Source organism: Equus quagga, chromosome 11 (genome assembly GCF_021613505.1).
Source record: "Equus quagga isolate Etosha38 chromosome 11, UCLA_HA_Equagga_1.0, whole genome shotgun sequence".
Classification (NCBI taxonomy): Eukaryota; Metazoa; Chordata; class Mammalia; order Perissodactyla; family Equidae; genus Equus; species Equus quagga.
In genome coordinates, this window is record NC_060277.1 from 70,798,567 (window position 1) to 70,820,049 (window position 21,483).

At 36.3% G+C, this 21,483-nt stretch overlaps 1 protein-coding gene across 4 annotated transcripts in view; it reads right to left on the bottom strand.

Moving 5' to 3' along the window:
- PAFAH1B1 (platelet activating factor acetylhydrolase 1b regulatory subunit 1) overlaps positions 1-21,483 on the bottom strand; it is a 77,017-nt gene that overhangs the window by 37,841 nt on the left and 17,693 nt on the right. For 2 of the 4 annotated variants that reach the window (XM_046674540.1, XM_046674539.1), the window contains 2 exons: positions 16,523-16,560; positions 2,146-2,366 (listed from right to left, as the gene is read on the bottom strand). In XM_046674540.1, coding sequence (XP_046530496.1) covers positions 2,146-2,177 — 32 coding nt within the window. In that variant the 5' untranslated portion in view covers positions 2,178-2,366; positions 16,523-16,560. The remainder of the gene's footprint in view (positions 1-2,145; positions 2,367-16,522; positions 16,561-21,483) is intronic. The other 2 variants (XM_046674537.1, XM_046674538.1) reach the window with 1 other exon arrangement.

Here is a 21,483-nt window from a genome sequence, read left to right on the forward strand (position 1 = left end):
TTTTTGGTTGTGGCATCTAGTGCATAGAGGCTACAAATGTTGCTACACAACCAACAGTGTACAGGACAGCTACCCCAGCAAAGAATTATTCAGCCCAAATTGTCAACAGTGCCAAGAGTTGAGAAACTTTACAGATATCTGTACAAGGGTGTCTGTATATGTGTTTATACATACATGTGTTTCCTATTTCTGTCTACGTAAAAGGCCTAAGAGCAAAGACACTCTAGTAGCAGTAAGTACTAGATATAGTGCCCATATCTTGGTCTCTAATATCATCCCCCACTAAGAGGAACCTGGGCTTCCTGGAACAATGGCTGATTCCAGGGTTAAGGAAGGATAGGTACGTAAGAAGCTTGGAACATCTTGTTATGCTAGAAAGTAAAGAAGTGCTCACAAAAAGTGATAGGGGCATATATAAGAGCCAACTGAAGAGGCTCCTAGGGGACAACCTGGGACAATTCAAGCACCAAAGCAGTTAAGAACAGTAATGAATGATAAACTACCAAAAGTATGAAAACCCATGAATTCATATCAATACAGAGAAGACAAAAATAAAAAGGAGGAAAAGAGGTCCCTTAAATACAATAAAATGCTGAGTGCTGACTAATAAATGTAGAATGAGTGGTGGTGTTAGAAGATCACTTTGCAACAAGTGAGTAAAAAAATGGTTCAGGCAAGAATTATCAATGTATATTAAATCTAGAGGAGGAAAACTAATTTGAAATAAGAATGTTTGCATGGTCAAAGTTATCTCCCCACTTATTTGCTGAAAAAGAAATAACAGTAACCATATAGTGGGGAAATCAGGCATCTGGACTGAGGGATCAAAATGAACATCATCGAGAGACAGATGGATATTATGTGTCTCTAGATATGATATCCTGAGAAAAACACAAAATTACTTATGTGGTATTCTGGCCAAGAATGCATAACCTGAATCTAACCAAGAAGAAACACTGAACAAATGCAAAAATGAAGAACACTCTATTACTTAAAAAAAAACATAAACCTATTCTTCAAAAATATTAATGTCATAAAAGACAAAAGAAATGCTGAAGAAATGTTCCAGATTAAATGAGACTAAAAAGATATGACAACTAAATATAATACCTAATCCTGAACTGCACGGTGTATCAGAGAGGGAAAAAAAAGGTTGCAAAGGACATTACTGGTTCAACTGACAAAAATGGAGTACGTAAGGTAGATTAAATAAAAATATTGTGTGAATGTTAAATTTACTGAAATTGCTAAGTGTACTGCAGTTTTATAGAAGAATATCCTTATTCTTAGGAACTGCACACTGAAGTATCTGGGGAAAAAGCTTCCTGATGTATGCAACTTACTCTCAAATGGCTTAGGAAAAAATATTGTACTGCACACACGCACACAGCTATAAAGTGCAGATGGTACAAAATGTTAACGATGAGTGAATTTAACTAAAATGTATGTAACTGTCTTTGTACTAATTTTACAACTTTTCTATAAATTTGAAATTGTTTCCAAATAAATAATTTTTAAAAGGGTACAGGAAATTGTTTTTAAAAAATCTAGAACACGAAGTTAAATTTTTTCCCTTGTATTCTTCACCTACAAAAATAGAATGCTATAAAATATGGGACACTGTAAGATACTATAAAATAGCAGTGGTCAAATCATTTCATGCTTCACTCATTAATGCATCTGCATTAACTATTATGTTAGCCACCTCATAAAGTTCAAATCCTATAATAGCCATTGGACGATAAAAGATAATACAATAAGGCAAAGGAAAGGCATTAGCAATAACAACAAAAAAACTTTCATTTTTCTAATACATGGATTCCAGAAAAAAAAACTGAGAAGAGCTTTGAAGCACCTGTCTTCCTATTGAACATAATATATTTAAGACAAGGTTAGGATAAAACTTATCCCAACTAACTTACTTATTTGTTCTGCTTTAAACTTACACACAATAAAGTCACAAGGGTAGATAACGCTATGTCAAGGTAAGACTCAGTTTTAAAGTCAAATTAACTGCCTAAACCAATATCCGAACACTCATAACAACAGTTTTAATCCTAGAATACATCTCCCAAAGGAGTATTTTAATTTACTACCTCGTCATTTAAGAAAGTTTTTAAAAAAACACAAAACAGAGAAACTTACAGTTCATCTCGTTGTCTCTGGGACAGCACCATTTTGGCTGTAATATCAAGCTTATCTGATATAGTGGTATGTCCCTCCTTTGGGAAATCAAAAAGCTTTGCGATCCCTGGATTTATAATTAAATAAGCCACTAAGTGGCTTCCACGCAGGGGAAAATGATTCTTTTACAAGTGAATCCAATCAGTAACCAGGAGATACTCAACAAGTAAGGTTCATTCCACCTAAGAAGAAAGAGAGAGAGAAAATATTATTTCTTTCACTTAGAATTTAAATTATTTCTAAATTACTATATGCAGTTTACACTTTCAAAGATGAGGTTTACTGTGATGCTCATAAGAATATTAGATGTTTTCAACCCATCATGAAAATCAATGCCAAAATATATAGTATTTTATGTATTTAAAATTATCTTTAATAGTTTACTGAGCCAAAACAGCACTATTTTTAAATTTACCCACTCACAACCACGTCACCTGCAGATATATTGACACCAATTTTATTAAATTTCAAATATTAACATGTAACTTCTCCAGAAAACTACATAATTTTCGCTTAAAGACAAAAAATCAAATTTTCTAATTTACAAAAAAGGTATAATCTGAAAAAGTATGACAGTTAAGGATTTTTATAAACTGTTCACAAACCAAAAGGTGTGAATCATAAATGAAGTACCTTTCAAGACTGAATATTAGTCACCAATAATCTTAGAACAGCTGATATTATTTATAATGTAAATAAACTATTTAGAAATCTCATGCCCTCTTAATCATGCATTTAATCAAGAAACAATATTTCAATTTATTTTATATCTTTTAGAAGCATGTGTTGTTTTTGTTTTTTAAAGATTTTATTTTTCCTGTTTCTCCCCAAAGCCCCCCGGTACATAGATGTGTATTTTTAGTTGTGGGTCCTTCCAGTTGTGGCATGTGGGATGCCGCATCAGCATGACCTGATGAGTGGTGCCATACCCACGCCCAGGATCGGAACTGGCAAAACCCTGGGCCGTCAAAGCAGAGCCTGCGAACCTATCCACTAGGCCACGGGGCCAGCCCCAGAAGCATGTGTTTTTAAAAAAATAAAAAACAGAATGGATTATTCTAGATTCTATGTGTTCACAGAATAATTTTCTAACCTAGTTTTAGGATAATATTAATATTTCAGAGCTCTTTCTTTACACTTGCAACACTATAAAATCTATTTCTATACAATATCTAAAAAGTATTGTGATCAGCTCGATGAGAGTAAATGGAGATAAAAGCAAAAAAAAATCAGAATTGTTTCTTAAAGAATTATTCTTCAAATCTCCCATTTTACAAAAAAATTTACTTTGTCTTATCACGTGGTACAAAAACAGCTAGACAGAATTTTCACTGTTTTTTAAAATATATCTGAGTCAGTCAGTCTTAAAACGCAGACTACTGGTACATAAAAAATTCAGTTGGAAGGGACATTTCAAAGAAATAGGAAATCATCTTCCAAATGAAATGAAATTAACATCTAATGAAAGGCCCGTGGGACCACCTATCAAGAGACACATCATTGACAGAGGAAACAAAGGCCATTACTTGCGTACCCTCCCTTTTCATGCCATCCCAGGCACCAGGAATGCAGTGGTGAATAAGCCAGTCAAGGAGGCAAAATCAGAGAGTAAACCCTGGTTTTAAACACGAGCTCTGAGTCAAAAAGTAAGCGCTCAGGTGTTCACAACGGCAGCTGCTAATTTCAGTGGAGATCCTTCTCCATTGAGCAATTCCAGTAAATACAATCAGGGATTTATTTTACGATCTTTAATTCTTCTGACCTGGAACCCAGCTAGCTCAAAATGATAACTGAAAGCCATCACTCCACTACATCTAAATTCAGAGAAATATGACTAATGTCAGTAATAAATGCTAGTGGATTTAGAACCAAACAAAATGGACAATTCAGAAAACCATCCCTCTTTGGTATTTAACAACTGCTAATTGTTTAAGCCTCACTTGTCTAAGTACTTGTCACCAAGCCAAAGCATGTAAAGACTCACACTCTGACAAAGGTCACAGTAGGGTAAGTAAGGATTATCTGATAGTGGTGACTCTCTGAACTGTCTATAGGTGTCTATTATCTGGGACGATGGTAATCCAGACAGAGAATTAATCATATAAATCAAAGTGAAAAATGGATATGGTAAAAATCCATGTTTTAATCAGGAAAGAACTCCACTACATTATATACATTATCAGGTCCAATTTAATTATGGAGAGATTGCCTCTAGCCAAAAAAAGCAAATCAATGTACAAGAAATACAATAGTACTAGAATACTAGGATAACGATAAAACCAAGACACAAACATTGACTGTATAATGATGTACCACACAAATTATTCAGTCAACAAACACACACAAAACACTTACTACGTGCCAGGCACCAGCTTAAATGAGGGAAAAGACTTGGTCTTTACACTCAAGAAGTTACAGTCTACTGGAAGAGCCATCGAGAAACAGGCAAGTAAAACACTGTGAAAAGTGTGACAAGTATTACCACATAGTGGATGAGATGACTCAGGAGGAAGCTGAGGAGGGAGGTAGGGGCTAGATGACAAGACAAGCTCAGTTCCTTACAATTTACCCTAGGGGCAATGGAGAGCCGTTAGATAAGTTTTTTAGAAAAATCACTCTCAATTTTATAGTGCAGAAAGACTGGAACCGAAGAGATCAGATAGGAGGCTTGCAGTAACGAAGGTGATAGATGATGGGGATCTATACTAGTATAGCAGCAGTAAATGAAGAGAATTGGATGGATTTAAGTTATTTACCAGGCAAATCTTACAGGGCTAGTGACCAGATGTGGACAGCAAGAAGGTAAGCAAGAAAGGTGAGTCAAGGATAACTTCCAGAGATTTCTGGCTTAGAATTAACTTGAACAGGAAACTCTTCTGTGTGAGGGGAGAAGAGGAGTTAGGCACGATTCATTCCATTTTAGATATGTTGATTCTAAGGTGCCTGTGAGATTTGCTAGTAGGAAGCTGTACGAACAAGTCAGCTCTGAAGAGAACCAACCTACAAAAAAAAAAGCTTTGGCACTTAATAGCTTAGAGATGGTATAATTGAAGCCATGAGAATGGATCAGATGATCCATGGAGAACATGTAGAACAAGATGAGCAGAGAGCCTAGGCTAGAGCAGGCAGAGCAACACCAACACTGAAAACGGTACAATCAAGGCTAAGAGGAAGCAGTTAAAGAAGTAAAAGTAAAAACAGGAGAGAGTTTGCCACAGAGGCCCAGGGAGTATTTCAAGGAGAGGCAATCAACAGTATCCAAAGTTATCCAACTACCAAGCAAAATAAGGTCTGAAATGGGTCTGCTCTGTTCAGTATAGAGCTCTGATAACCTTGATGAGACCAGTTTTAGTAAACTGGTAAGGACATGGTTTAACATGATGGAAATCATATTTAAATGGGCTGATGAGTACAAGAAGATGAAGTAAAGACAATATCATAAATAAATATCTTAAAAATTGATGGAAATGTTGAAAAGCGGTCTTCTTCCTGGTTGTTTTTCTCAACGAAGTGAGATGTTTCTTAATGGTAGAGAAAGAAAAGACACCGGAGAAATGAAGAAAGGAATACAGAATTTTAATACCACCATTTTCATCCCATAACTACCCAAAAGCAAACAACCAACCAACCAGACATGACGTATACCCTTGAAAGAATAACACTACACCATCTATAAAGTATTCTTGCCACAAAATCAATCTGAATCTGTTCAAGTCTCTGGCTCCAATGACCAATTTGCAAGAAGTATAGAGGACAGAGGATAAGTTAAAGACACCATGGCAATGTGACCAGCAAAATCCAGACTCTGAAAAGTGCTATAAAGTAAATGACCTAGTTTCTTCAAATAAATTCTACAGAAAGAAAGAAAAAGAGTTGGAAAGGGAAACGTACAGACTAAAAGAGATAAGTAACACACCAACCAATTACAATTTATAGACTATATTTATTATTTAGATCTGGATTCAAAAAAATTGTAAAATAAACAATTGTTCATAAAATAAACCAACAAACAAACAATTGGGGAAATTGGAACATTTTCTGGATGTTTGATGGTATTAAAGAATAACTGAATTTTTCAAGAGTGATAATAGCACTGTGGTTATTTTTAAAAGTCTTTTAGCAATATACAATGAAAATTTATCAGTAAAATATCATCTCTGGGATGTGCTTCAAAAAATTTAGGGTGGAGTGGATAGGGAGAGATATATGAAACAAGATTAGCCTTGGGTTTATAGCTGTTCTAGCTGGGTAATGGGTACACGAGGGGTCATTACACTCTCTAATTTTGTTTATGGGTCTGATATTTTCCATAGTAAAAAGTCTTTTTTAAAAATCAAAAGAGGGAAATACTCAATGGAACAAGGGCCTAAGAGAGGAGGAAGAGAAAGGAACGAAAACCACATGTAAAAGTCTTACACATAAAGATTACCCCTTCCACTGTGTTAGAAAAAAAGGAGAAAAAGATGCAATTATGTTTTTATATTTCAGGAAAATAGGAAGTGAGGTCATGAGCTGAGGAGGGGGAGCAAAGAAGACATTAAGAGGCTTAAAATTGCTGCTATGAAAAGTGAGAACAAAGAAATGGTATAAGAAGCACATTTTTTATTTAGTTTTTTATTTTTGCTTAGGAGGATCCACCTTGAGCAAACATCTGTGCCGATCTTCCTCATCTTTTAGTATGTGGACCGCCAGCACAGCATGGCTGCTAACAGAGTGGTGTAGGTCCATGCACAGGAACCGAACCAAGGGTGCTGAACTTAACCATTAGGCCACCAGTGTTGGCCCAGGAAGGACATTTTTTAGATTGGAGACTGAATTTTTAGTGGTGCCAGTCTACAAAGACATAATTTTTCTTCAGCAAGTATGTACACTCTGGCTGCAGACACAAAAAAGTCATACATTTAGAGATCTAGGGTTGGGTTGAGAGTTTGCAAGGCGTGTGTGTTGAATGCATGATGAGGAGAGTTGAAATAATGGATCAAAGAGCCTAAAATGCACTGTGCAGAATGTGAAAACAAGGAAAGGCAAATAGAGAGTAGAGGGATCAAGAAGAAAGCAGAGATCACTATGCCCTGTGAGAACCTTGAAGGGTTGTAGTCAGAGAGTGGGATAATTAAGACTTCCTAATTTGTTAACTATTATTAATGGTATGTTATTATTAATCATATACTAATAATGTTTTTATTACAACTCAGTATTGACGATACATGGTAAAGAGAGACAATGGGTATGATGAGCACTAGATGCAGATTAAGAAAGAAGATGTGGATTCAAATCTGTCATCAACTCTGTAAGCCTGAGCAATTCATCTAACTTTCCTGGGAAGTACTAACATCTAAGGTTCCTTTTAATTGAAATTAATCCATCCTCTATCAATTTCCTACCTTTAAATTTTCCTACCTTTAATACACATATTTTTGCTATCAGAAAGCACAAGGATGTGATTGAGCTATCATACTTCAGAATATAACATAACATTCTTTCCAGTTACCTTTTAGCTTAAAATCTTAACATACGATTGTAAAATATCCCATGACAACAGAAATAAGCGGTTCTCCAATGAAGCAAGAGAGAGTATTTTGCAATAAACAATCTGTATTTATAACCAACAGTACAAATAAATCAGGCAACCACCTGGTGGAGGAGTTCTAAATCTTTTTTGGGGGTCACTGGATTCCTTTGAGAACATGAGGAAAGCCAAGATCTCTTCTCTCAAAGAAGCACATATGAAGATAAAGAAAATATTACATGCATTTTAAGGGGGTTCACAAATCTTCCCAGGTCAACGTAACAAATGAGATGACTTATTTTTGAAATGTATTTTGGCAGTACTTGAATAATCCCCCCTAAGCTTCTTGTATTTATTACATATCTCAAAGAAGAGTCTGGTTTATTGATTTGCATGTCAATATCCAGACATTCTTAGAGATCAGATTTTGTTGCCTAAGCACTAGAGACAGAGACTTCAGCATGCTTTTTGGAACAAAGAATTCTTTTTTTTGAAGAAGATGATTAGCCCTGAGCTAACATCTGCTGCCAATCCTCCTCTTTTTGCTGTGGAAGACTGGCCCTGAGCTAACATCCGTGCCCATCTTCCTCTACTTTATATGTGGGATGCCTACCACAGCATGGCTTGCCGAGTGGTGCCATGTCCACACTTGGGATCCGAACCGGTGAACCCTGGTCCGCAGAAGCGGAACGTGCACACTTAACCGCTGCACCACCAGGCCAGCCCCAGAGCAAAGAATTCTTAATAATTCTATATTCTAATACCATATCCAGTTATCTGCTACACCAATGCAGCTCTCCTAGACAACAATGTCTATTGCTTGGGTAAGCACCTCATCATAGAAAGAAAAAAGGGAAAAGTAAAAAAGAAATCAAAAAGGAAATAATGGGGCATTAAAGAATAATCTTATAAATCAGAATTGTGAGTAAATTAATTTAAATTCTTCTCATTTTAAGTTTCAATGTGTTAACATAGGTTTCACACTTATCAAAACAGCCTTTATAAAATATTATTTCATTAAAAATCTATTTCGTACATTGGTCCTTGCCAACTAGGAGTTTATGAAAGAGGGGGAAATAATACAGAAAATAAAGAATGTGTCTGAGGGCAAACACAAAATAATTATATGCTAATAATAGGGGAGTATTAACACAAAAAGTGGAAATCATCAGATTTATTTTATTAGATGCAGGATAAGAGTTTAAGAGAGCCACTAAAAACTTACACAGTAATTGATTACCAATGGTTCCTGCTCTGATGAAACCGTCACTCAAAAGTGCTTTATTTAAAGAGGGTCAGCAGATTATCCACCTTGTTGAATAGCACATATTATAGCTCACAGGCCTAATCCAAATAATATTTTCCAGATACAGCAATGAGGCAAGGTAGAAGCTACTGTCAATCAAGAATTATTGAGTACCTTTCAGACTAGTTTTCAAGAGTTAAATAAAATCTGTTGTTTCCCAATAAACTACATGCTTCATGATACTCTACAAATCATCAGGTTTTTAGAACACTAGTTCAAAAAAACAGAATTTTTCTCAAAGTCGCTAATGGGACATAAGATATTTTACTAATCTGTATGACCATTCATATTACAGATACAGCCCTCTTGATGTTTCCAACTATTTTTACCATTTTATCCAATTATCTTTACATAGGCTTTGTACACAATAATCCATTAAAGAAAAAAGCTAATCTTTTTTAAAAGGTGGTAAAAAAGAATGAAAAAGTATTTAGCCATAATTTAATGAATTAAGATTTCAATTTCAGAGAACTGGAAGCTACTTTCTTAGTTATGCTGGCTATACATGATGTTTTAAAAGATCTGGACCAAGGTTTAAAGAGCAAAGATAACCAGCATGCAACAAAAAAGAGACAGAAAATTTGTTTATTCACATCACATTATAATGTTCCTACCTAATAACCTGTTTTTTAGATCAAACCGAAATATCGTAAGAGAATACTGAGGTAGAATATAGTAAAGTCACAAAAAAGTTAAAGAGAACTAGAAATTTTATATTTACAATCTGTACATTTCCATTCTAAGGTGAATGTGATAGTTCCAAGAATATTCCGAATGCAAGCAAGGTACAACAATATCATACTTTAGGCTTACACAATCAACTCAGCAAACGCTTGGTGAACCTCACCTAAAATTTCAAGCTACAAGGAACAAAATTTAATCAAAATTACTTCCTTTTTAATGACCTAAAAATCAGGTGGAATTTATCAAGTAATAGTTATGAAAATATGGGATGGGGGCAAAATTCAGGATTCCAGTTCTATAACTTGAAAGCTGTGTTCTCACAGCCTAAACCTCAGTTTCCTCATTAAGCCTGAGTTTACTCAACTATAAAATGGACTTAAATATGAAATTTACCTCACAGGGTTTAGTGAAGATTAAATAGGGTAATAATGTAAACCAATTCTATAAACAAAGGAGTACCATACGTGTTAGCTACTGCTATCAGTTCTGAACTTTCAATACATTTTCAAAATCCCAGCTAAAGCACAATGAACACCAACAACAAACCTGGGACATGACTTGTTACACAAGTCCCTGATATTGGCTTAATGTGTGACACGTTTTTCATAAAGTGTAGTGAAGAATGTGCATAATCTCCTGGGTAGTATAACCTCACTGATATTCTGCAAATTTTAAGAAACGAAAACTGAAGCAATCATCTCCCAAAGCATGGTCTTGCCCTCTGGAAAAGAAATGTTTTTTCACTTCTGCTGTCTTCTCTGTCCCTCACCATCCCCACTTTGCTTGCACCATCCAAATCATTCTGATTTCTGTATAACTAACACCACAGAACACATCCATGTGTGTTTTGATTTGCACAGTCCTCATGATGTAAGGGTAGAAGAAGGAACAACTCTCATCATTCAATAAATAACGGAGGGTATTTTGAGTGTGCCTGCAAATTCTTCATCACTTCATCAGATGATGCCAGGTTACAGGTTTCTCTAAGTTCTCAATATTTGACTTTGACTGTTATTTTGGGCAAAAACAACAGTTTAAAACTGCATCATTAATGCTATACTGCAATGCAGTCAAATAATGAAAAAAATAAGTAAATTTACCAATGAAGTCAATGCAGTGCATATTCTGAAAAATACCCCAGTCTACAGTTTAAATCTGTGAGGTTATATAGGACGATAAAGTACCCAAGAGTAGCTTCATTTCCTTAAATCAATCTTTGTGATATCCTCACTTTCCCATCTACAGAAATAACCTTCTAGAATCTCAAGACTGTTTTCTAATAAAAATAAAGATTAACCAAAATATTGTTCTGCAGTATCTTGTGTTCTGTGTGAGCAATTAAATATGAGAAAAGTGGGCTGGCCCGGTGGCGCAGTGGTTAAGTGCGCACGTTCTGCTTCGGCGGCCTGGGGTTCGCCGGTTTGGATCCCGGGTGCAGACATGACCGCTTGGCAAGCCATGCTGTGGTAGGCATCCCATGTATAAAGTAGAGGAAGATGGGGAAGGATGTTAGCTCAGGGCCAGGCTTCCTCAACAAAAAAGAAGAGGATTGGCAGTAGTTAGCTCAGGGCTAATCTTCCTCCAAAAAAAAGAGAAAAGTTAGATTTTTCCCATCCCCACAATTTGAAAATGTTAGATCACTGAAAGTTTTTAATCAAACACTGAGGCTTTAATGTCTACTTGTTCTTATTCTGCTTCAACTTGGAGGCCCATGATTCATTGGGATCTGCTGTTGACAGTCAATAACAAAAACGAAAGACCAGGTTGGTTCATCATTGAAGGATGGAGTGAGCTCAGGCACAGTTCACCGAAAAGTAAAATTCTTCTAACAGCCACACTGTTTTCTCATTTTTCTATTCATTACAGCTAACTACTGTATCTCATTTTACAAAACTTAAATCACTCATCCAAAATTTACATATAAAAATATTTTGCATTTTTTCAATTAGCCTTGCCAAAGATTAAGACATCACTTTTTCACTGAGAATTATTCCTACCAATCTAAAGTCTAGTAACTCTAATGTTAAACTAATATTGAAGGCAAGTGCTGCAAATAGATGCTCCATAGCTTTAAACTATTATCTCAAGAAACAAAGTAGAAATAGTTATTGGGCTTTGAAATGAAACAGACTTAGATTTAAGTAACATAATCTAAGTCCTATCTAGGTGTCCATTTTGGGGAGGAGGATTTTTATTTTTATTGAGGTCATATTGGTTTATAACATTATGTAATTTCAGGTATACATTATTAGGTATCACTTTCCGTATAGATTGCATTGTGCTCACCACCAGTAGTCTGGATTTTATCTGTCACCATACATATGTGCCCCTTTACCCTTCCACCCAGCCCCCAACCCCTTCCCTTCTCTTTATCCATGTGTTTGTTTATCTTCCACATATGAATGAAATCATAAGGTGTTTATCTTTCTCAGTCTGGCTTATTTCACTTAGCATAATACCCTTGAGGTCCAGGCATGTTGTTGCAAGTGGGATGATTTTGTCTTTTTTTATGGCTGAGTAGTATTCTATTGTATACATATATCACATCTTCTTTACTCATTTACATGTCCATTTTTTAAAATCAGTCATTTTTGCCTTTATCTTCTGCCTTTCACTAGAAGACTAGAATCATATTATGAGATGGTTTCTACTATATCCCCTGTGACGGTTAATTTTATGTGTCAACTTGGCTAGGCCTCAGTACTCAGATCAAACACTACTTTAGATGTTGTCATGAAAGTATTTTTTTAGATGTGATTAACACTTAAAATCAATAGACTTTGAGTAAAGCACATTACCCTCCATAATGTGGGTGGGCTTCATTCAATCAGTTGAAGGCCTTAAGAGAAAAGACTTACACATCCCCCCAGGAAGAGGGAATTTTTCCAAGCAGACTGCCTTTGGACTTGAGCTGCAACATCAACTCTTCCCTGGGTCTCCAGCCAGCCAGCCTACTCTGCAAAGTTTGGACTTGTCAACCTTCACAATCATGTGAGCCAAATCCTTAAAATCTCTTCCTACTCTCTCTCTAGAGAGGTTGACTGAGGGTCACTTTTTTCTTCTAAATATATAAATACATTCTCTTGATTTGTTTCTCTGGAGAACCCTAATATACCCCCAAATCCTTTACAAACATTAATCAGGACACATCATTATTCCCATGGCATACCCATCAAACACATGCTAGATATAATCTTCATCCCAGCAGTGTTCACTTGTTGATGGATGCTCAAAGACTGCTTCCTCACTGATTAAAAAAAGTTTCCCCCTCTTCTTTGACTTACGGCATGAAGCCATTTGGAACACCCGAAAGTTCCAAAGAAACTGAATTCTGACTTGCTTAGATTTTGTTGCATGTGTCTTTCTGGTGCTTTTTATCTCAAACCAGCTATTCTGTATGATACAACTGCGAATGCCAATACACACTATAAACAGTGGATAGGAATGGGAAAAAAAGACAAACTTTTCATTTTAATATGATTTTAAAGACTGTGGGGCACTTTTTTCTTTTAAATTTACTCTATTATCAAAATACGCAAATAAAAACAAGAGGAAAAGATCTACTATTTATATGGTTATTTTACAGACACACAGCCTGGAAAGAATAATGACAAAACACAATGGTTCTGGAATGTAAACTATTCCTCTTAAAAGTGTCGGGTTTTCTATCAATTGTGTTCTACCTTTCTAACCATTATTTCAAGATTCACTGGGATTCTATGATGCCAAATGAGTATGTTATAAAAATGAAGAATACTAAATTACACTACTCGCTCTATAAAGTAACATCCAACTTGAAATCTACTATTCTATTAACTGAGTGACGTCAAAAGAGAAAGTGAATTCACCAAAGTGATGCTGCTGACTTCTGTGAGTTTACATAAATATAGGCAATGATTCTTTAGGTTGAAAAATACCTCTGAGAAACACAATAAATGCCACATATGTATCTTTTTCAAATTGGATTTAGTAAAATAGTTGAAGAAGGAAGTAACTAGGAGAGTACATTAGAACCACCTGAGGAACTTCCTGAAAATAATCACGGCTAGGCCTTATCCTCAGAGATTCTGAGGGGGCATCTGAATTTTTAAAATTTCTCCAGGGGCCGGCCCTGGGGCCAAGTGGTTAAGTTCATGCATTCCACTTCGGCGGCCCAGGGTTTCGCAGGTTCGGATCCTGGGTGCAGACGTGGCACCACTCATCAGGCCATGCTGAGGCGGCGTCCCACATAGCACAACGAGAGGCGCTCACAACTCGAACATACAACTATGTACTGGGGGGCTTTGGGGGCAAGAAGAAGAAAAAAAACACAAAAGACTGGCAACAGTTGTTAGCTCAGGTGCCCATCTTTAAAATTTCTCCAGATGATTTTGATGCACATCCTCAGTAGAGAACCATACATTCAAGGGTACAAACTACAGCTAGTCCTAAGGGATCAAAAGCAAAATTACAAAAAAGGAGAAATCGTCAGTGTCAGAAAAATAGTATCTGGGCTCCAAGGGCAAAAGTCAAATTGGGAGGCCAACGTACTCAGATTTCAACGGTAACTGCAACAACTGTCACTCAAATTCAAAAAAATATTTACAAAGCCACTCAGATATATCTTGAAGAGATATTTTATATTAACAGGAAAAAGAGGTCAATGCAACATTTTGAAATATGTAAGCATTTTTCATTATAGGTAAGCTTTCATTAAACTTTTTTTAAAAATCCTTCAAGAAGAAAATACAGCTGGCTTGTTGATTTTATAACTATCTAGTCTCCCTGGTATGTTCTAATAAAGGCACATTCTTTTGTAACTACATTAATTTTGTTGCTTTTTATCTTGATTGTATCTTCCTCCTTTTATTATTTATTTATTTATTTATTTTTGGTGAGGAAGACTGTTGCTGTGCTAACATTGTGCCAATCTTGCACTATTTTCTATGTGGGACACTGCCTCAGCATGACTTGATGAGCAGTGCAGAGGTCCACGCCCAGGATCCAAACCTGCAAACCTTGGGCCACCGAAGCGGAGTGAGCAAACATAACCACTACACCACTGGGCCAGCCCTCTCCCCTTTATATCTAGGCCAGGAGTCAGCAAACTTTGTATAAAGGGTTTATCTATTTATCTAGATAGATATCTATTTATCTACCTATTTATCTAGATAGATACATCTTAGTTTCTTTCTATATCTTTTTTTAATATCCCTTCATTCTGTTAGCCTATCACATTGAAATGTCTTGCCTAAAATTTGATTATAAAAAAGAAAGATCCCTCAGTGCTGAGGTAGAAAAATAATCCAATTATGATTTATCAGCTCTTCCTAGAAACTAATTTTCTAGCTCTTACTCAAAAATCCAAAATATATCCACCTGCAATTTATCCACAGTAGTCCCATTAACTTGAATCTCAGGCAAAAAAACAAAAAACAAACAAAAAAACCTACCTACTAAAGCAACTATTTACAAAGACCTACTAAGACCTCATAGGATGACAAAAAGATCCTAATTCTCAACACACCAATGCAACTGCATTTAGGAAGGACTGGTCTATAAATGCATCATTACACTATAACCAAGACATGGCTTACAAATTCAGGTTTAGAGTACTTTTTCCTTTAGTTAAGTAGTCAATTTAATTAGTGAAAGAAAGTTAGTGGCTCTCATCCTGGTCCAGTCTAACACTTAAGTGTGAGTTGAAGAATGTAAAGAAAAGCTACCTAGAAAGCAGAGAAGGCCACTTATCTCCAGAACAGTAAAATGAGGCAGAATTCCACACTGCCCAAGTCTTCCTTATCAAAATGTTTTATTTGGGGTATGTGCCATTTACCCATATGTCTTGCAATTTTCTGTTTCCTCTTCAAGATTGAGCCTGAAGGCAGCCCATTATCACCTCAGTGAAGCCCTCCCTGGATAACCCACCCCCCTTGGCAGAGGTAGGTGCCCTTTTCTTTCATCTCACTGTGTCATACATATAATCATAACAGGTACCATTTACTGATTGACTTCACATGCTAGGCCCCTGTCCTACCACGTTTGATTCTTATTCTTACAATACCCAGCAAAGTAACCGATATCCTCATTTAAACAGATGAGGAAAACAAGTTCACCAAGGTTAGATCATGTATCCAAAGTCAAACACCTACACAGTGGCAGGGCCAGGATGCAAACCAGGTTTGTCTTTTATTCCTAGACCGAAGATTTCAAACAGTAGGAATGAGGACAGAGATGAGGCCAAGTACGCAGGACTCTGTTTTTATCTGTTTATATATTGGGTTTCTGCATAAGAATTTTGGGGGAAAAATTTCTACCGTTAAGATAAATTTGAAAAATCGCTGATTCTACCCTGTGCTGACTCCCACATTCTTTGTAATTATATACATACATGCTGTCTCTAGCACCAGACAGACTCCTCAGGTGCAAACACTGAACTGAATTTACTTGCCTCTCTAGTACCAGGCAAAGTATCTGGCACTCAACAAATGTCTGCAGGGACTCAAGCTTTGAAAACAAGATTTTCTAAATTAAATAACTATAGTTTCATGGTTACAGGCAATTATAAAATAATTTATAACTACAGAGCAATTTATAGTTAATAAAATTCATATATATTTTCTTCTTAAAAAGAGAAACCAAGCTGAACTTTTAAAAATGTTTTCCAAAAACGGCACATTTATTCAATATTCAAGGCTTTATTTTAATAAAATATCAATTATCTAACAACTGTCAAACAGTATTGGCAAAAGATATTAACTATGTTTTATTCTGTTTTAATTGCCACTGAAATACTATCAGGGTTAAACCATATAAAATCGCCAATAATGACAATTACACAGGTTAAACCTAATACTTACCAATGGTATTTAAACAGCATTAGCAGAATTCTCAGCACCTAGCACAAATAGCAGAATTTGAGGGATTTATTTACACAGTTTTGACAAAAAAATTAAGCAGAGTAACCTCTCCTCTGTGATTTCATAGTTCTTTGTACACACACATATTTAACACTTCTCACACTACACTGTAATTATCTGTCCTGATGTTGTCTCCTCAACAAGGTTCCTCCAAAGCTGCAACCTTGACATAGTCCTCATTGCATCTCTACCAACAATCATGGTAATTAACACACAGTAGGTATCTAGTGTTTCTAAATGACTACTACAGGCATCATAGTAAAACCGAGATAAAACTTAACTATGTTTGGGGCTGCCCAGTGGCACAGGGGTTAAGTCTGCATGCTCTGCTTCAGCCACCCAGGGTTCACCGGTTTGGATCCTGGGTGTGGACCTACACATCACTTATCAAGTTGTGCTGTGGCAGGTGTCCCACAAATAAAACAGAGAAAGATGGGAACAGACGTTAGCTCAGGGACAATCTCCCTCAGCAAAAAGAGGCAGGATTAATCTTCCTCAAAAAAAAAAAAAAATTTACTATGTTCTCAGAACCAAAGATGCACTTATCACTTTATTCTCTCTTTTTTTTTTTAATAGATTGGCACCTGAGCTAACAACTGTTGCCAATCTTGTTCTTTTTTTTTCCTGCTTTTTCTCCCCAAATCCGTCCAGTACATAGTTGTATCTTTCAGTTGTGGGTCCTTCTACTTGTGGCATGTGGGACGCCACTTCAGGGTGGCCTGATGAGTGGTGCTATGTCCGCATCCAGAATCCGAAACTGTGAAACCCTGGGCCACCAAAGCGGAGGGCGGGAACTTAACAACTCGGCCATGGGGCCGGCCCCTCATCATTCTCTTTTAAAACTCAAAAAAATAAAATTCTGAAAGATGGGCAGTGAGCTATATCAAAGTTCAGCTGCTCGAGGCTGGTTTCAGTGTATTTTTTTCCTTTTTAAAGACTGAACACTAATTAATAAGTACCAGAGAAAGTATACTAATTTTAAAATCTTGTAGAAAATCAACTGGTTCACTGCAGCACTATTCACAATAGCCAAGACATGGAAACAATTCAAGTGCCCAATGACTGGATAAAGAAGATGTGGTATATATACACAATGGAATATTACTCAGTCATAAAGAAAGACAAAAATCATCCCATTTGCAACAACATGGATGGACATGGAGGGAATCATTCTAAGTGAAACAAGTCAGACCGAGAAAGACAAACACCATACGCTCTCACTCATGTGGAATATAAACAAACACATGAACAAAGAAAACAGCTCAGTGGTTAACAGGGGAAGGGGTTGGGGGTGGGCACAGGGAGTGAAGGGGGGCACTTATGTGGTGACAGACAAGAAATAATGTACAAGTGAAATTTCACAATGATATAAACTATTATGAACTCAAAAAAATGGGAAAAAATCAATTGGCTGTCTCAACTTTACATTAAAACTAAATTAAATTAAAGACCTTTTACCTTCTGACATGCGTATTATTATTCTGGTTTCTGCTTACAAATGCTACATTTTCAAGCAGCAATTAGACAAACATAGCTACAACAGCCCTGTAAATCTGACTTTTTTCAAGTCAAAACAAAGTCACAAAAAAATCCACTGCCTTAAAACAAGAAGAAAAGAGCTTGCTAATACTTCCAAGCATACAAACAATAATAAAAAGACACATTGTTCTGTGTGCTTTTTCTGTTTTTTTTTAAGCACAACGTATGGTGAATACTAATGCAGATAGTCCAAAGAAATTATGACAATGCGGAAATCACTGCAGTTCTTAAGCAAGGGAACAATATTCTGAAACTGGTGTTTCGTGGTCACTGCTTTGGAGACAACGCAGAGGAGATATTAAAGCAAGGGAAGGTTAGAAGTAGAAGATGACAGAGGCCTGGACTAGAATGGAAGTGATGGGAATAATTTGAAAAAAAAGAGCTTTATGGTCAAACTGCAATTATGCAAAAGCGGGATTTTTTTTTTTTTTTGCCAAGGTCCACTACTTGCTCTTGGTCTTGAAGATGGTGTTCTCTAGGATATGATCTCAGTCCTAAAGGCAGAGATCTGTTTACACCCAAGGATAACTGCCCAGGTGTTATGACAACCCAACTAGAAAATCAGCAGCGTCTCTCAACTGAACTGATTTCTAGTTTACTATTATCCACACCAATGTTTGTCTCCACTGAAATAAGAGAAATATCTATATTCTGCATCAGTTATTCAATTTACTTACTGAGGATCTACCAGGCACCCAGTATTCAAACCAAACACATATCTGTGTGCCATGTAGCTCAGCACATAGTTAACCTAATGTGCCTCATCCATAGAAAGCTACATGTGACATAAAAGCAATGTTAAGAGATAGTCTTTGTCCACAAGAAACTTAAGATATAGTTGAAGAGGTAAGTTCTACATATCCTTTCATTCATTCATTCATTATCTATTCTGCTAGGCTCTGTGCTATGAGATTTTACAGTAAATAAAGATGAATAAAATGCAATCCACAACTAAGGGAATGTATGACCTAGAGTGAGATAGGAACATGGGGATGGGAAGGTGATAAACAGAAAATAACACGAGCTGAGGACTGAACAAGTCAGCTTTATAAACTGAGAGACTAAAGAAGATGGAAATGACTGATGATTTTTGGAGACATTTTGGAGGAAGGAAAAATATGTTGAATGTAACACGACAACAAAATATCCAAACGCAAAATTATTTTAACCAGTTGGAAAATACAATATAGCTGAAAACTTGAGGCTAAAGATGGCAAACTAAGAAATACAAAGGTCAGTCATCAGTAAGAAAATAGAGTGATTTCAACTCTGAACTCAAGACATTCAGCAGTGAAGGTAACAAGATAAAGAACTGTAGTTTTAGCAGGGTTGAAGGAAAAAATCCCACTTGTTTTAAACAAGAGGAGTCAAGCATGCGTGAAGAAAGAAGGGGCAGAGCCGCATATTAATATGTTTCTTGAGAGTAGAGATCATATCTATTACAGACATAAATAAAAACAGTATCTCCTTACATTTAATCTACGCTGAAAACCACTGTGAATCCTGATCCATAGGAACGGTCTTTTGCTGAAGCAATTAATTTCCAGCAGCATAAAACAGGGTGGTGTACAGGCCCCTTCTTTCTTTAAATCTATTTCTTAATGATTTTACCATTTCTGGATACTCCAAAAGAACACTGCTCTGTCTACCTTCAGATAAGAAAAAAAGACAGGCATGTAGCAGATTCAAAATTATTTCCTAAGAAGAATCTTAACCTACAAGCACTCCCACAAATTATACTTGGGTGAAACTAGATTTTCACAAAAATATTTAGATCCTACATACAAATGGTCTGTATTTGATGTATGGAACATCCGAATGCCAGGTACTTGCCAAGGAGCTTAATCTCAATACATATCAAAAGCTGGGTTGAGAGAAACTATATCCATTGGTCAGACACCGCAGGACAAACAATCTACGCACACATTCAGATTGACTCTCACGATGTGGGTGGTCTTCCTCTACTACGTGTTGTTAAACACCAGACACCCATCTAGAGATGCTGATGGAGGATAATAATTACACACAATCCTCTTTATGAGGACCCCTATGAGAAATTCCAGTCTGACAGCGACAACTGGTTAGTTACCTTTCTGAACTAAGTGGTTTATTTTTATCTGAAGGAAATTGTGAAAAATAATCTAACAGGTTTTTTTCCTCCTGCTAGCTCATGGAAAGCTCAGAGTCAATCTGTACTCTGCCTGTAGCAAGAACACTGTGATCTACCTTTTAGGCCTAGATTCTGAGTTGATTTTATCCTTACACTTTACTTTAGTTTCTTCTTTCTCTTCACTTTTAATCTGTGGTATTTTGTAGTTTATGCATCTTTATAAATTACCTTAAATAAAGGGTTACAAATCAAATAGTACTTAGAGACTAACCAGGCAGATAAAAGTGTGAATCAGCTGGAAAGAAAACAACAGTGGTAGAACTGAGGTTTTAAAGTAAGTTCAATTAAAAACAAAATCACTGAGGAGACAAAACATGCTTATAATCCAAATCTTGGACCATCCCTATGTAGCCTCTGGATAAGGTACTTAACAAATACAGCAGTGAAAGGTATAGGATGGTTGAGATCAAACCAGTTTCAAATCCTCTGCTTAAAACCTTTCTAGAACAAGGATGCATCTAACAGCTAAAAGAACAGATAAATATGGCATTTGCACAAAACTTCATGAGTTACAAACTGTCATCTTTTTTGATCTTCAACCACACTGTGTGGCAGCCTTCAGAGCTACTTGCACAAAAATGTAGAGATCACAAACTCACATCTACAGAGAATAATGCAGGTAATATAAATGAGTGAAGCAGGCAAAGTGTAATCTTTCCATACAAGACTCATTTTGTTCCCATATTAATCATATTACAATATTCTTTACACTTTCAGAGAAATACGCTCTGTTCTACTTTTCTTGAATATTATGATTGTCTAGCTATACCTTTCCCCATTTTTTATAGAAACATCAATAGAGGAGTTTCTCTTCACTATAAACAATAGTGCAAGAGCAATAATAAACAGTAACAGGGAGTGGGTGGAATTTGTTTCTCTGGAGACCTTATGCCCATCTAAAGTAGGGCAGCTGTGACTCATCTTGGGCCAACTGTTGCCACGGGAAAATGTGGGCCCCACTGTGGCCAGAGCTTCTAATTTTTCAGGATAATCCAAAAATGGAGGCATTTTGCAAAGTAGCTAATTTTTAAATGTTGACTCAAAAAGAAATTTTAACTATGCAAGGCCAAAAGAAATTCATTTACAAACTTAGTTTGGCCTAGAGGCTGGCTGCCAGTGTGCGACCCATGGCTCAGTACTGAATAAATACAGGTTTTTGAATAGTTGAAAAGACTGAAGAAAGTGGAACAAA